Source organism: Schistocerca nitens, chromosome 6 (assembly GCF_023898315.1).
Source record: "Schistocerca nitens isolate TAMUIC-IGC-003100 chromosome 6, iqSchNite1.1, whole genome shotgun sequence".
Classification (NCBI taxonomy): Eukaryota; Metazoa; Arthropoda; class Insecta; order Orthoptera; family Acrididae; genus Schistocerca; species Schistocerca nitens.
In genome coordinates, this window is record NC_064619.1 from 634,861,073 (window position 1) to 634,877,751 (window position 16,679).

A 16,679-nucleotide genomic window follows, 5' to 3' on the forward strand; every position below is an offset into this window, starting at 1 on the left:
AATAGCTCTAAAGGTATGCCTTTTAGTTCCCATAGTTAATGGAGTTTTTTATTGGTTTGGTCCATACCACCTCAAAATATATGGAACCCAAGAGGCCTACAGCGGAAGAGTTACGTTACTAAGTAGCGAAGATAAGTAACTGGGCATATGGACAGTTCCTATTCTACAATATTACTAACAACAGGACCGGTACACGTATTACACTGGCAGAGGTATAAGAACTGTTTTAGCTTAGAACTTTCGACTCAGTCGTTTCCGGACCTGTGTACATTTACCTTCTCCACCATCCCTGAAAAACTGTGATACCATCACGGAATCAAACCTGTATGGTTAATAATCAGGTATTGAGTAGAAAAAGGAAACAGAATGTTGTATGGAGTGGCAGAGGTTTGTTTATACAGACAAAGTTACCAGTAAGTCCTACACTCAAGGTTCTCTCAGGAATCGAGCTCCAACGTGCAGAACACCTCAGCTTCAAGAACAGCTAGTTTTTTATGCATCTCAGTGTTTAGTGCTTCATATTTCCTGAATTTTGAGGCTTGCAATGATATAGTTTTTGAGGTAAGTTCAGTGGCATATACAGGTACTGTTATCGAAAGGTACTGACAATACATTTAGTAGTAAACAAGTAATAAATTAAAACGTTATGCTATTTGTTGATGTTTCACAGTACGAATAGTGAGAACGTAACAAGCTATAAACACCTCTAGTTTCATGAGTTTGTGTGGGTGTCTGCGAGTAAAGTTTCGAAAGTGTTTGAAGCCACGTGCAAAGTTTGTTGGAAGTCTCATTCTCGAACAACGTATGAATGCAGGCTGGGTGATCTTCGCGACGTGGGACTGTCTGCCTCAAGGCGAGTTCACTCTAATACTTCTTGACCTACTGTGTTAAACTCGTAACGTGTGATTATATCTCTTAGTGAGCAAACTATGAGAGCTCTCCGAATTTTTAACTTCGGTCAGTAATTATTTGAAAAACAGAAAATAAAATTTTTGTTACAGCTGGAAGCCGCAAAATAACCTGCTACTGGATTAGTGTGATTAGGTGAACATTTCAGCAGTATAGTAATGTAGATCGGCACTGAGGACAATTCAGAGAATGATTTCAGAGGAAACAAGAGAAAAAGAAGGGCGTGTCAGACCATTTTTGTACAAGTTTAAAGAAATTTGTGAGGTACTGTCAGGGGTAACAAAAGCTGCTCAGAATTTTCCAATACAGATATTTGCGAAATGATAAAAAACGTTCATAATTTTTTTTATTTTTAATGCATTTCGTATGGATGTATTAATAACATTACAGGAAGTTGTAAATATTAGGAGAAGATTCGAATACAAACGTGTAAAGTGATACAAGTCAACCAAAAATGTATACTGCATTCTGAAGTACTTCATAGTAATTCATAAATAGTGAAGGCCACAACACTTGCACTCGACTGGCACGATTGGTGTGTCGTAAATTACTGCTTCAATTGAAGATGACGCGAGAGATCATTACTGGGAGCCGTTTTCAGAGGGCCCTGCGTTATCGAATAAAGGCGGGAAAATGATAGCAGCAGCTGTTTTCATGGTTTCTTCGGGTGACGGCTGCTCCTCTGCTTCCAACTCAGTCTGATCTTTGCCACCGTCTGTAATCCTTTCAAGACTGGCGACTCCGAAGCCATCACCGGGGATGTATACGTGTGTAGCGTCTCTTGACTTCCCATTCGTAACGCTGCCCTGGGCGGTTGCTGTACTCTCGTCGGTCCCACTTCTCGAATCCACGGACTCCGGTTGATTCTGTGCGGTGTTGACGTCGCCTTCATTCACGGGAGCAGCGTCGTAGGACGACGCCATGCACAAGAGTAAAATTATCGTCCATATCTGAAAGAAAACGAGCTTTCTTAAATATGGCTGAAAGAGCAAGCTATGTTGTAGAGCAGTTGGAACTAAATCGCTGGCTTATAGTTAAAGTAACATAGCAATATATGATTAATTGGCAGTGAATCTTCGATTGAGTTGATCCCGTCTTTATGGCAACACCTCTTCACAGCTCTATAGATTTCAATTCTTTCCTGCCACAGTGAAACAGGTCTATTGGGAGTTTGTTATTTGCATATCTGGAATTTTGTAGATACTTAGGATGTCTCAAGCGCTGATTACGCGCGCGCAGTCTTTGGTCGGAGTAGCTGCGTAACTTGAGTATATGTTTGTCTTGTCATCGCTGTTTGTCAGCGAGGAGCGCGGGAGTTCTATGTTACAGTAGTAGTGCGACAGATGCTGAGCAGAGGATTCGTGCCGTTGTAGACGCAGAGTTAAATGCATCTTTGTTTAAGTAAAGTTATTTGAATATTGTGAAATAAAGGAAAAGAATTTGATTAGTCATTTGGAATAAAAAGAGTATGAAAGGGATTGAAGGTAATATTTTGATTTATTGCTACTGCAGTCGCGAGTAGTTAGCATTGCTGAAGGGACATCCAAATCAGTGAACTTCAAATTTTTCATTAAAATTATCACTTTAAAGTAATTTTCCGGTTTATTAATTATTTGTCTAACATTTTTGAGAGTAAGAGTTTGGTATTAATGTTGCCGTCTGTCAATGTTGATGAATTCTTTAACATTAATTACATACAAGTAATAATATATCAGATAATTTAAAAAACAGTTTGTTAAAGAAACTGTTCACAGAAGAGCATTGTCCACATCCTCGATCCAACTCATTTATATTTAAAGCGTGACTCACTCAATGATGTGTATAAAATAGTTTACTTATTGTTTGGAGCATTGCACTTAGCTCGCGGCAACTGCAGTTGGAAATTTGCAGCTGGTTCGCAGAGAGCAGCAAGCATCGCGTTTCCAGGCAATTACATTACGAGGTAAGCTATTTTCATTTCAGGATCAGTTTGCTACGAAAATTATCAACGCACAGGGACCATTTCATGATCATCATTATTAGACATATAATTAACGCACAGGGACCACTTTGTTTAATTAGAGAGATTAATAGTGAAGTTCAGGATTTAGTAAGTTGCACATTTTGTCAGTAAGAGTGTAAAACAGCGCGAAATTCATTCTGTATTCTCGCAAGCAGATATATTTGGTTTCTCTCGCAGCTTGAAACGCTCAAAGCTAAACAACAGCAACGTTACAAGCAACCAAGCAAGCCAGTACGAAATCTCAAATTAAACGAAACCATTTTTAAAGTAAACTGTAAGCAGCCGTTTCCGCTTCCCCGTTGAAAGCTGTCTGATGTGAGGGATTTCCTTCAGTTGACTCGACTGTAGGAGTGTCGTGATAGCAAAGAATATATGTGTTGTTATTTCGTGTATGAAGCGACTATTTTTCATGCGTGTTTATGACGTCATATCTCTTGAACTACGTGTCGTTCAATGATATTTTTGTGTAAGAACATTCAGCGGCATATGTGCGTACCGTCTGCTAAATTTGTTGCAAATAGGGTGAGTAGCAAAGAAGTCATATTTAAGGATCATCCATGGTGCACCTCGGTGTTTATGAGGTCTATGTCCTAAACGATGTGCGATAGCATGATATATTTTAGTTCGCGTATTTAGCGGAGTACGAGGCCTGTTCAGAAAGTAAGCTCCGATTGATTGCCAAATTGAAACCACAGTGAACATCAGAAATGTTTTACTTGTAACAATTAGCTACACCTTTCAGCTACTTCTCTACGTAGTAGCCGTTCTGACTTAGACTTTTGTCATAGCGTTGTACCAACTTTTCAATAGCCTCATCATAGAAGGCAGCCGCCAGTGCTTTCCGCCAATTCTCCACGCTGGCCTACACCTCGTTGTCTGTGTCAAAATGTTGTCTTCAAAGACAGCGGTTCATGTGACCAGAGATGAAACTCAGGGGGAGACAATTGCGGACTGTATTGTGGGTAATCTCACATTTCCATTTGAAAACGATGCAGGAGCATCTTCATTGCCCCTGCAGAATGCGGCTGAGAATTGTCTTGAAGAAGAAACAGCACGACAGTTATGTAATGTTAGCTGCATAGCTTCAGGCGAAATTGCTCACCAGGCCCTCGTACTTGGCGGCAGACACTATTTTCTAGACATCTTTACGCACTCACTGCGAGCTCAGAAATGAGAAGAGCGACGTGATGCTAACTGGGGTTATACTAGAGACACTACCCAACACATCTGTGCAAAGCTTTATCGGATTTTCATAGTCGTTTCCATTTCGCGACCGATCGGAGCTTACTTTCTGAACGCCCCTCGTATATGGATACTGTCTGCGAAACGCACTTCGGATGCAGTTACTAGTACGGAAGTAATAGATAAAAACGTAATGTATGATGTGGCAATTTTTCACGCCTCTCATTGTTTATAACGTCATATCTGCTTAACTATGGTAGACAGATCGTTCTCATCCCCAAAGCCATTGTTGCCTGACAGTAAGGGATATGTCATCATGCTGCCCATCACTGACCATGTGCTGAACACTAAGGTATGTCTTAATGGATGCAGAAACATGTTAAAGTATGAAACAACTGTAAACGAAAAGACAGAAATGAAGTAAGCAGACCAGTTACAAAATTAGTTTCAGCCAGGAGACGCCAAGCCAGTACCGTGCAGCGTCACGTCCATCCTTGATATTAGCCTGGATTCGGCAAGGAAGGAAGTCCACCAGATTTTTCAGATATGCAGTATCCAGCCAAAGCTGCTAATTGATGTTTACATTTTGGAGAGCTAAAAAAATTGCTAGGTACGATAACTGCTACGTTTCACCTACTCTTGAGAATAGTCCAAGGCACTTTTATGGCATTCAGATTGGTTGCCTTAGCGGAGCGTGTAGGGAACTATAAGTTGCCTGAGTTTCGTCAGACCAGTATCAAAAGCGTCCGGTCCCGTAAACACAATAGCTGCCATCTTCGAAGACAGTAGTATTCAGAATACACTCTTTACTAAGATGTGGACAAAAAATACGTCCCGCCAGAGGTTCGAGTCCTGGGTGCGGGTGTTGTCCTTAGCGTTAAGTTAGATTAAGTAGTGCGTAAGTCGAGAGACCGATGACCTCAGCAGTAATGTCCCTTAGAAATTCACACCCATTTAAACATTTTGAACAAAAAAATCAACTTTTCTCAACGAGAGTGTTGATCACTCTCGTTGAGAAAATGTGTAATTAGTATACTCACGACATGGTTGCAAAAACACCATCAAAATGTCAGAGAACCACCTCCGACCTGAACCCCACTTTCCAAACACTGCGTATCGAACGACTGTCTGGGCTACAGGAGCACTCGATGCGCTGTGCCTTTTGAAAAGAGGCGACACTACTCTACACGCCCCTGATACGTTTGGCCCTTTGAAGGCATGCCTCAGCGAGCTACCTCATACCATACTAGAAATGTCCTTTACACGCAATGCGCTATGCAGTGTTCATTCAGAAACTAAAGGAGGTGACCTTGCAGTCACTGACTGCAGTAATTCCTACAGGATGTAATACCAACTGCCGGTGACAATGTACGACATCCATCTGCGGTCTGATTCTATTGTGATCGTCTCAACGTCACTGCCCTACCCCATATTACATTGCTGCGACTGCTGCACCATTCCCTGTAGATTCCCTCAATAGAGCTTGATACACCAACACACCGGTCGGCTTCGTTCATCGTGTGGTCACGGGCACGTCCAAAAACGGTACCTGTCTTCCGACTTTCTGAAACTTTCTCGCGTCGAACTCTTACTGCCAAGATTACATTCATCAAAGTGACCAGTATGCTGTATTAAGGACTTTACTAACATTTTATCCCCTCAGATTACCTAAAACAACTTTGGGGGTTCATAAGACAGGGAATGAACAGAACATCGAAGCCCTGTAACAAATAGTGAGTAGTAGAACAACTGTGAAAAAATTACAATAATAAACTAGAAACTTACGCAAAAATTAAGATAGATCTGCTCTACAACGTAGCAGGGTAACGCGTCAGTAACAAAAAACAAACAAGAGAGGAAATTCTCTGACATGACTGAAGGGAATAAATGGCAGGGTGTTACAATTAGATGACATGTTGGATAAATTTACAAAGGAAAACAATGCTTAACGCACCTGCAGGAAACATATCTCATTAAAAAGTTAGCGTAGGCCTCTGATAGAGAGTAGCACAGTCAACGACAGACAGAACTATCCTGTGACCGACATAAAACCCACATACTGTGTAAGGGAACACTGAGGCTGCAACTAGTGTATTAGAAAATAGTTTTTGATATTGATAATTTTTAAATGAACACATGGCGATTTGACTATACTTTTGTTTGTTTCTTTACGTCCCAGGTTTCTGCCTTTTATGGCATTTTGAAATGATTGAGTTTATGTCATTGACGTATACTGCAGGACATCTAACTCAAAATTGGCCACAAAATAAGAGAATATTGTAAACGTGGGCTTCTACAGCCGTTGTCACAGTCAATAAAGTTCTTCTGGGTTTGAGGCCGCATTACCATATGTAAAATTTCGACGTTTCGGCGACTGTTGCAAGGCGCCTTCCTCAGGGTATTTGTCTAACTAGCAGTTGGTTATACACTCTGAGGAAGGCTTTCGAAAATCGTAGGTGAAACATCAATGACAATAAAACTTTTGCACATTTCGAAGAATATTTTTACAATTTTGACTGTGGAAATACACAATAATTTTCGAAGTTTTCAGGGACGAAGCTGCGAAACGTTGTCTACAGCTCGTTGAAAAACCGGGCTGCAATTATTTCAGTTGAAGACTTGAGAGCCATTAGGTGAGAGAGCAGTGAAACAATCTTCCAATCTATTCTTAATGCCATCCAACCTTTGAAACAAGCACGCAGTAACGGAAACAAAAAGGAAGATATGAAAGAAATTCAAAAGCAAGTGTAAGAAATAAAAATCATCGGTTCGTCGATTTCATCGTATTTCAGTCACCTATGGCAAAGGACGAGGAAGATCAGTTGAAGGGAATGGATAGTGTTTTAGACGAGGATCATGAGCATCGGAAAAGGGAATACAAGAGTAATAGACTGTACTGAAAACCTGGAGTGTGGAAGTCGAACCTGCACAGCTAAAAGAGGGTTTAGGTTGGTAGGGAATATCGCTAGGCATTAGGCTACAGGTCTGGTGTGTGGGGGTTGTCAAGTGTTGGAGCGCTAGGCTTGAAAGCAGTAAAAAGGATCAAATGGATGTAGTTTGCCATTTTTATGGAAAGAGAACGTGAGCTGCACAAACGAGTCAACATAAAAAACACATACAGCTTATTAACTGGCTTTTAAGGATCGTAAACGCTAGAAGATTAGAGTAATCGAAACATACTTCTCACAAACCACAACATCGGTCCACATGCCCCAGAATACTTTATGCATGTAACAAACGTATTTATTTCGAAACGCAATACATGACACAGAGCTATCACGGACACAAATGTTTCTCAAAAAATATACTGCAACGTCTCTGCTTTCTATATTTGAGAAGGGATAGTACCGACAAAAAGAAGAGAAAAGGTCTGGTAAACATGGGCTCTAAAACGAATACTTTAAGTAGTAAGACCACTGGTTCGTCTTTTCTACTGTTAAGCCTTCTCTCATACTAAACAGTTTTCTTGTTTTGGTCCATACTATATCCTCCCAAAATGTGGAAAGAGAAGAGCTTTCAGTAGAAGAGGTCCACCGTCAGTGGTATCAGAATGACTTTCGATTAACGTTCGATTCGGTCGTTTCCGGACCAGGGTCCCTCTACTGATGTTGATACATTTAACCTTCTCCATCATCCTTGGAACTTTGTAACATCTCAACGGAACAGTATCTACACAAAAACGGTCTGCACTGCCTAATCAGTATTAGTGATCATTTTTACAGTGTGTGCTTCGTACTGATTTGTGAGTTTGGAATGAGATATTAGGGAAGGATAATTACGATTTAAGAATGCATCGTATATAGGAATATCTTTCTTGTACGTTATTAAGAAAAATATTGTCCAGTAGCGCGTTCAGTTCTCCAACGTCTATTTTATATCGGCAAGATACGGAACCATTATTTTAGAATTACTAAAGTATATAAAATTTATAGTCATTTATAATATATAATCAAAAATAAACACTTGGCTGAAATATACGGAGGGCCAAATGCGTACGTCGCGTTACTCTAAAATCACCATTTATGTTGTGACCACTGATAAAGGACACCAATAGGCTATGTACAAGAAAAGGAAAACAAGAAAGGTGTGACAGCCGTGTGTTACCTTGGTGAGCCCCATTCCTGAGTGGGTTGACGCAGCGCACAGCGGCTGGACACGACACGAAGTCCCACCGCCACTGAGAGACTACCCCGCCTGTCCGCACCGCAGCACGTATTTATTGCTCGGCGTATTACGTCTGAGGTGACGCATCGGCTCTCGTGTGTGACGTAGCACGGGTGCTTTCTCAACGCGTCTCTTGAAGCGAGCAGCGCCGATTCATCAAAGGCCAAAGAGGCTGCGCTGCGCTGCACGGTGGCGTCGATCTCAAGTCATATGCAACTTATTGCTGCTTTAATATCCTCCTGTTACCTCGCAGCAGTAGGAGGGCGAGAAGGCTCCTATATGGAAGGAGAAACCGAATTAAATGCGTCTTTTTCACGGTAGAAATGTTTTAACGGCGTCTGAGTGTAAATGCGAAGCGGAAAGCAATGAAAGGTAACACCCATGCTCCTAGCCATAAAACGCAGACATCATCATCAGACAGTAATGGTAATGGCTTCTTGATGTATCCACCCTCCTCCGTTCCTCGCCATTTGTACCATTTTGTTGCAGCTGCTGCAGTTCATTCCACTAGCAACAGTTTGTAATACGGCGTACCACGTCATTTTTCCTCAGGATTTACGTTCTGGTTTGCTTTTGCGAATCTGTTATGTCCAGTTAGGCGTTCCGTTTGGTTAGTTTTTATTGTTTGTATCATGTTAATAAATTCCATTTTCTCTTTAATTTCTTTTAGTGTTTGTTCATTAGATTTCCCTTCAGTTCGGGATTTTTTTTTGTGGCTTTCACACTGTGTGCCGGATCCACAACTCTGTTGCTTCAAATTCTTTGTGTAATTGTTTCCACAGAGTCCACCGTTGACAGCCATAGCACAAATGTAAGAAAATAAAACACGTACAGCCGTCCTTAAGACGTCATTATTGTCTAGTTACCAGTTTCGGGGCTTCAGTGCACCATCTTCAGGCCTTAGTTGATGCTGAAGGGCTTATCACGATCCATATATACGACGCGTCAGCGGCCAACATAATTGATTTACGCAGACCACTCGTAACTGTGATGCCGTCTCTCCAACTGGAATTGACAGTTGATGGTTCGAGAAACCCCATCAGCATCAACTAAGACCTGAAGAAAGTGCACTGAAGCGCTGAAACTGATAGCTACACAAGAAATGACATCTTAAGGACGGCTGTAGATGTTTCATTTTCTTACGGTACTGAACGGCTGTCGTCACCCAGACCTCCAACCACAAGGATGGAAATATAAAAACTTAATAACACAAGTGCTTCAAATTTATTTCTTTTTTATATATTCATATAATTGCTTGTCAATAAATTAATCCTATTTATTGTGTCATGTTTAGTTACTGCAGTTCTCTTTTAACATCATTTATACTTCTGTCGGCCAATGGCTTTTCCACAGTGATAACACCGGGTCTGTTCTGACACCGGAAGTTAAGCGCTGTCGTGCTTGGCTATCACTGGGATGGGTGACCGTTCGGGTCTCTTGAGCGTTGTTGACAATCGGGGTGCACTCAGCCTTTGTGAAGCCAGTTTAGGAGCTACCTGACTGAGAAGTAGCGACTCCGGTCACGAAAACTGACAACGGCTCGGACACCGGTGTGCTGATCACGTGGCCTCCACACCCGCATCATCAAGTGACACCTGTAGTTTGAGGATGACGCGGCAGTCGGTCGGTAGTGTGGGCATTCAGAGGGATGTGCGGACGGTGTCATACCTCTGATTCCACCTGTTATTCTACTTCCCAAGTGAAAAATTTAATTTACTTTCATTAGTATTTTGTCTTCTATAATAATGGAAAATTCGAAATTTGTGTAAGTTCGTATAGGACCAAACTGCTGAGGTCATCGCTCCCTGAGCTTACACGCTACTTAATCTAAGTAACTTACGCTAAGGAGAAAACACACACCCATGCCCGAGGGAGGACTCGAACCTCCGACAGGAGGAGCCGTGCGAACCGCAGCAAGGCGCCCAAGGCCACGCGGATAACCCGCGCGGCTATAATTATGTTTACCGTTACTTGTCTGTTCGCATTAACCTTTAGCATTATTGTAGTCTTGTTTGTTTTATTTATAGTTTGTGATTTTCGGAGGTATCATACAATATTTTTAACTTACAGTTCAAGTACTTTTCAGAATCGGCTAGAACTTGTTTATCATCAGCAATTCGTTTACACAGTATTTGTTTACCATGACTTTTGATCTATGTTGTGCCAATTTTCATTGTTTATATTACCCTTTCTATAAATAAATTAAATAAATGTGGAGGAAGAGGACAGTCCTGTCGGTCACCTTTATCTTTTTCTTGGTGCCATTGATAATTCTTTCTACACCGTGATTTCTGTTTAAACTGACGATCAGTCCCTCATATCTCCCGTTTTTTTCCATTTTATTCAGTTTTACAAACAATGTCTACCAAACAACTATATCAAAAGATTTAGCGAGTTCAACATGTTCTCCAGTTAATGCAGACAAATGATTTATTTTGATGGGGGCGTGGAGGAATGGGCGCTTTGCCTGTTTAAAAGAAACTACAAATGTGTCTCAAATGTTATTTCACTCTAAACAACTTCGTCAATTGGCCAAGACACACAACATTTTAGTTAACAAGATGGGAAAACTTTAAATAGGCCCTACTTCAGAAAGGACCTGTACATTTAGTTATAAATTCAAAAATATTAAACATTCTCAGAACAAGGCTTTCTGTCAGCACCGTAGTGTCTGATTTTTTAGAACTTCCTTCCAAATCAAAACTTGAAAGTCGATTTCTTTATATGCCTATCATGCTACGTATTCACTCCTGCATCGATAATTACTTGCTGTCTCAAAGAATCTATAGTCATTCACTCCTTCTGCTAGAGCAGCTTATCTTTGGTTGGGAACTGCAAGGCATCTCTTCACTTAATCTCTGATGTGGGCCGTGCAATGAAATTGCTTTTCGGGCAGAAGCGGTTAGAGAGGGTCCGACGGACAGTGGCCAGAGCTTGCTGCTGTGAATACGCACAGTTCTGGCAATGGCTACTTTGGGATTGTGCCGATCTGTTTAGTACGAAAAAACAAAAATGGTTCAAACGCCTCTGAGCACTATAGGACTTAACATCTGAGGTCATCAGTCCCCTAGAACTTCGACCTACCTAAACCTAACTAACCTGAGGACATCACACATATCCATGCCCGAGGCAGGATTCGAACCTGAGACCGTAGTGGTCGCGCGGTTCCAGACTGAAGCGCCTAGAACCGCTCGGCCACACCCACCGGCTGTTTAGCACAGACGTTTGTGATACAGCTCTAGGGACTTGAAGCGCCATCGTTAAAATTCATGGTAAGATGGTTTGTACAGACGTCCTTTGAGAAACTTAAGGTTTATTTACACGAGATGTTCTGTTGTCTTAATCAAGTGGGTAAAATAGCATTTGCTTGTCTCAGTTCATATCCTCGCTAGAACACGTGAGAATCATTATCCAGTTTCTGTTCAGTCACCTGGGTCGCGAATTGTGTATCTCATTGCCTTTCCACTCACTACACAATATCATGGGCGTCTATACGAATGTAGGACGATTTCTTTTGTCTCTTGTAAATGTTTGTCTATGCAAAGTCAAATGCCCCGTTGTGGAGCACTTTTATGTGAAGTATAAGACTTTTATCCCTTTTCAACAATATACGCTCAGTATTCCCACCATCTGGGATTCTTACAAGCACATTTTTCAATAGTATGTGACGCGTAGCGCCGTATAGCGATCCTGCCTTGGAGGCGGTTAAGTGGGAGATGTGTCTCAGAGATGGATAGTGACAGATGGTGACGCGGGACTGGACGCGCACCTAGTTTATGTATCAGCCGATAGAGGACCATATTGGATAGGGGGACTGTGATTTTAGTTTCGATTGTGCCCACTAGAGTTCACTAAAGCAATAGAATGTTTTTCATAAACTGTTCTAGTATTTTCGTAAAGTTATTATGTCTTTTGTGTATGTATAATGTTATGTGTTTTAGCAGTATGAATGATGCGTGGGTGTGGTTTAAGGTTAATATGAAGATAACTGTATAACGAGATACGTTGTAGGATTTAGCGTGGGAACATTTTGAAGAAGTATGGATATGGACAAATGGGATTTTTGTAGGATGGATTTGTAAAGTAAGTTTATGGTAAAGGGAAAGTTAATTCAGGTATAAATAACAATAGTAAATAAATTTATGCGTAAGCAAAAATTCAGCATATTAGATAATTACGTCGGTAAAAAGTGCAGTCGTTAGGTTTACTATTTTGCGATTGGTTATTGATGAAAAGCACGGACTGACACGGGAGAATATTGTTTTTCTTTTGGCTGTTGAGTAAACTGACCAATGGTAAAGCAATATTCTTCGCGCTCCTTTCTCTGCTGGTTGGGAAGACTTTGAGTATTCTAGAGAATGGTCGAAGCCTAGCCATGAAACAGTTCGGACGTGTGTAGTAGTAGTTCCGATGGAAATGATAAGTTGCCGGATCTAGCAGTGTTTCATACATCAAAAGTGTTGGAAAGTGACGGCATAATTATTCCTGTGTGTGTGTAGACATTTCGGAAATTTTAAGTGAATTTTGTGACGAAAAAAGAAATATATTCCGCGTGGCGTATTGAGCAGGTCGGTGGCTAAAACTGTGACTGCATTAGGTACCGACATAATATTTGGCGAGCATTCTCAATCAAAAACCATCAGTATTTTTGTAGCTATTACGTTATCGGTAAATGCAACACCATAATCTTGCTAACGTGAGTGAAAGGGATTGTGAGTGACTGTGTTAAGACTAGCAAGGGCTTGGCAGTGACACTTGTTCACCTAAGTTTCAGAATATATTAATTGAGGACAAAATTTCCAACCTTTCATTTGTGTGAAAACTTTCTCCCGAAAAGTAGATTAGTGACTTAAATTGCAGCCTGGTTCACGTCGAAGTACAGTAGGTATCACTCGGCTTTCCTACTGATGATCTTCTGAGACAATGTTCACAGATAGGTGCAGGTACGTCGTAAAGAGACGGAAATGAACCCTGCGCTGCCGCATATGGAGTTTATTAAAATCTTAACACATAGTCAGTTCCGTACTACCTTCTGGGCAACTATGTTTCGTTTTTAGAATATCTGATGCAGAGGGGGAATAAAGCACCTGTAGCAGCGATGGCACTCAACTTACTTTACATGAAATTTTCAGCTAGCCAGGTAATTTCATACTGCAATGGGCCTTCAAGGCATTTGGTTGCATTGACATAGACCTCGATATTTTGTTATCACACTAGGTCAGAGCCGGCCGCGGTGGTCTCGCGGTTCTAGGCGCGCAGTCCGGAACCGTGCGACTGCTACGGTCGCAGGTTCGAATCCTGCCTCGGGCATGGATGTGTGTGCTGTCCTTAGGTTAGTTAGATTTAAGTAGTTCTAAGTTCTAGGGGACTAATGACCACAGCAGTTGAGTCCCATAGTGCTCAGAGCCATTTGAACCATTTGAACTAGGTCAGAATTCTCAATTTTGTAGCTGTTGCAGGATACAAAGTGCGAAGATATTTGCGTCGAAGGAATTAAGCCTATTTATTCATAGACACATACATAAGGTAGCTACATGAGATATGGGGAGGGTTCTGGTTGCAGACTTGTTTTGCTTTAATATATGTTAAAATCCCCTTCCAAACTTCCATTGTAATATAAGTTCCTTGTCATCATGAAATGTGAAATAAGGTTTGTCAGACTGCGTCTCTTCACTTATGGGGCACATTTCATACATAGGAGGATGTCTTATGGCATTAAGGAACCTTAGCCATAATCTTTTATGAGTACACATGTTAAAGTATGAGGCTCTGGAACTGTGTGCCGGATCCATGAACCCTGGATTTTGCAGGAACACTGGAAACAACCTCCCAGACTGTGGCTAAGCCGTTTCTACAGAGTACTCATTTTTCCAGCTCTTTCAGGAGTGCTAGTCCAGTAACGTTTGCAGGAGTAAAGTTTGGAAGTCAGGAGACGTGAACGTAGCAGTGATGCTGCAAGGGTGGGTCGCGAGTTGTGCTGGGACGCTTCACTTTGTAAGAGCATTGTTCACTTCATACGTCCATGTGAAACTCAGAAAATTCATTCTTTGAGTTGCTCTCCAACTTGTGCGTCATATTGGTCTGAATGTCGGTTAAGTTGATTGGTTGATTTGTTGATTTTGGGGAGGAGGGGGGGGGGGAGAGGGCAAACCATGAGGTCATCGGTCACATACGATTAGCGAAGAATGGGGAAAGAAGTTGGCCGTGCACGTTCAAAGGAACCATCCCAGAATTTGCCTGAAGAAATTTAACAAAATCAGGGAAAACATCGGGAAACCTAAAACAGGATGGCCGACGGCGGTTTTGAACCGTCGTCCTCTCGATTCCGAGTCCAGTGTGCTAACCACTGCAGAACCTCGTTCAGTGTCGGTTAAGCCGGCAAAGCGTTAATCCTTCATGTGATCTTCTGCACTTTGTCATTTCATGATACACTCCTGGAAATTGAAATAAGAACACCGTGAATTCATTGTCCCAGGAAGGGGAAACTTTATTGACACATTCCTGGGGTCAGATACATCACATGATCACACTGACAGAACCACAGGCACATAGACACAGGCAACAGAGCATGCACAATGTCGGCACTAGTACAGTGTATATCCACCTTTCGCAGCAATGCAGGCTGCTATTCTCCCATGGAGACGATCGTAGAGATGCTGGATGTAGTCCTGTGGAACGGCTTGCCATGCCATTTCCACCTGGCGCCTCAGTTGGACCAGCGTTCGTGCTGGACGTGCAGACCGCGTGAGACGACGCTTCATCCAGTCCCAAACATGCTCAATGGGGGACAGATTCGGAGATCTTGCTGGCCAGGGTAGTTGACGTACACCTTCTAGAGCACGTTGGGTGGCACGGGATACATGCGGACGTGCATTGTCCTGTTGGAACAGCAAGTTCCCTTGCCGGTCTAGGAATGGTAGAACGATGGGTTCGATGACGGTTTGGATGTACCGTGCACTATTCAGTGTCCCCTCGACGATCACCAGTGGTGTACGGCCAGTGTAGGAGATCGCACCCCACACCATGATGCCGGGTGTTGGCCCTGTGTGCCTCGGTCGTATGCAGTCCTCATTGTGGCGCTCACCTGCATGGCGCCAAACACACATACGACCATCATTGGCACCAAGGCAGAAGCGACTCTCATCGCTGAAGACGACACGTCTCCATTCGTCCCTCCATTCACGCCTGTCGCGACACCACTGGAGGCGGGCTGCACGATGTTGGGGCGTGAGCGGAAGACGGCCTAACGGTGTGCGGGACCGTAGCCCAGCTTCATGGAGACGGTTGCGAATGGTCCTCGCCGATACCCCAGGAGCAACTGTGTTCCTAATTTGCTGGGAAGTGGCGGTGCGGTCCCCTACGGCACTGCGTAGGATCCTACGGTCTTGGCGTGCATCCGTGCGTCGCTGCGGTCCGGTCCCAGGTCGACGGGCACGTGCACCTTCCGCCGACCACTGGCGACAACATCGATGTACTGTGGAGACCTCACGCCCCACGTGTTTAGCAATTCGGCGGTACGTCCACCCGGCCTCCCGCATGCCCACTATACGCCCTCGCTCAAAGTCCGTCAACTGCACATACGGTTCACGTCCACGCTGTCGCGGCATGCTACCAGTGTTAAAGACTGCGATGGAGCTCCGTATGCCACGGCAAACTGGCTGACACTGACGGCGGCGGTGCACAAATGCTGCGCAGCTAGCGCCATTCGACGGCCAACACCGCGGTTCCTGGTGTGTCCGCTGTGCCGTGCGTGTGATCATTGCTTGTACAGCCCTCTCGCAGTGTCCGGAGCAAGTATGGTGGGTCTGACACACCGGTGTCAATGTGTTCTTTTTTCCATTTCCAGGAGTGTAGATTCGTATTTATAGCATATAGTCCCATCACCCGTTATGATGTTTCCAGAAAAAAAGTCCGCGATATCAGTTTCGGTGAAGTCGCGGCGTCTTGAATAGTTGACACATGTGACACAACAACAACAATGTGGAGAAACTACGGTCGCACGTCCATTACCGAAGACAGCGTGCCCACAGCTGGCTGACGCACAACTGTTATTTGTAGTTGTTACGCCTAGCTGGCACCATAGTTATTGAGGTAGTTGTTGAGCAGATGTCGTTTATATGCCAGAAATAAAATCAGCATTGAAATTTTTTTGGTGGACGTTGTATGCATCTCGCATTTCTTCTAGGTCCAGAGGCAACGCGAATAGTAAAAGATTCTACATAACGATTTACTGCTTAGATGCCTACCTTTTTACGTTCGCTAGTCAATAAAATTTGCAGGTGCGGGGCTGGAAGAGTATATCACCCAACTTAAAAAAAAATACTACACCCTGTCCACGGTTTGGAAAAAAATTGCGCTAAATGCTTGCCTCCCACCAAACCAGAACCCTCAGCACAATCAGTTATCATAAGGTACTCCGTGC

At 42.9% G+C, this 16,679-nt stretch overlaps 1 protein-coding gene across 1 annotated transcript; it reads right to left on the reverse strand.

The window, feature by feature from the left end:
* Window positions 1-1,431: 1,431 nt before the first annotated feature.
* LOC126263746 (uncharacterized) lies at window positions 1,432-8,271 on the reverse strand. The gene is made up of 2 exons (XM_049960928.1): window positions 8,198-8,271; window positions 1,432-1,859 (listed from the first exon to the last, which is right to left on the reverse strand). Exons 1-2 carry the CDS (start codon window positions 8,210-8,212, stop codon window positions 1,491-1,493), a joined length of 384 nt encoding a protein of 127 aa, XP_049816885.1. The 5' UTR covers window positions 8,213-8,271; the 3' UTR covers window positions 1,432-1,490.
* Window positions 8,272-16,679: the final 8,408 nt, after the last annotated feature.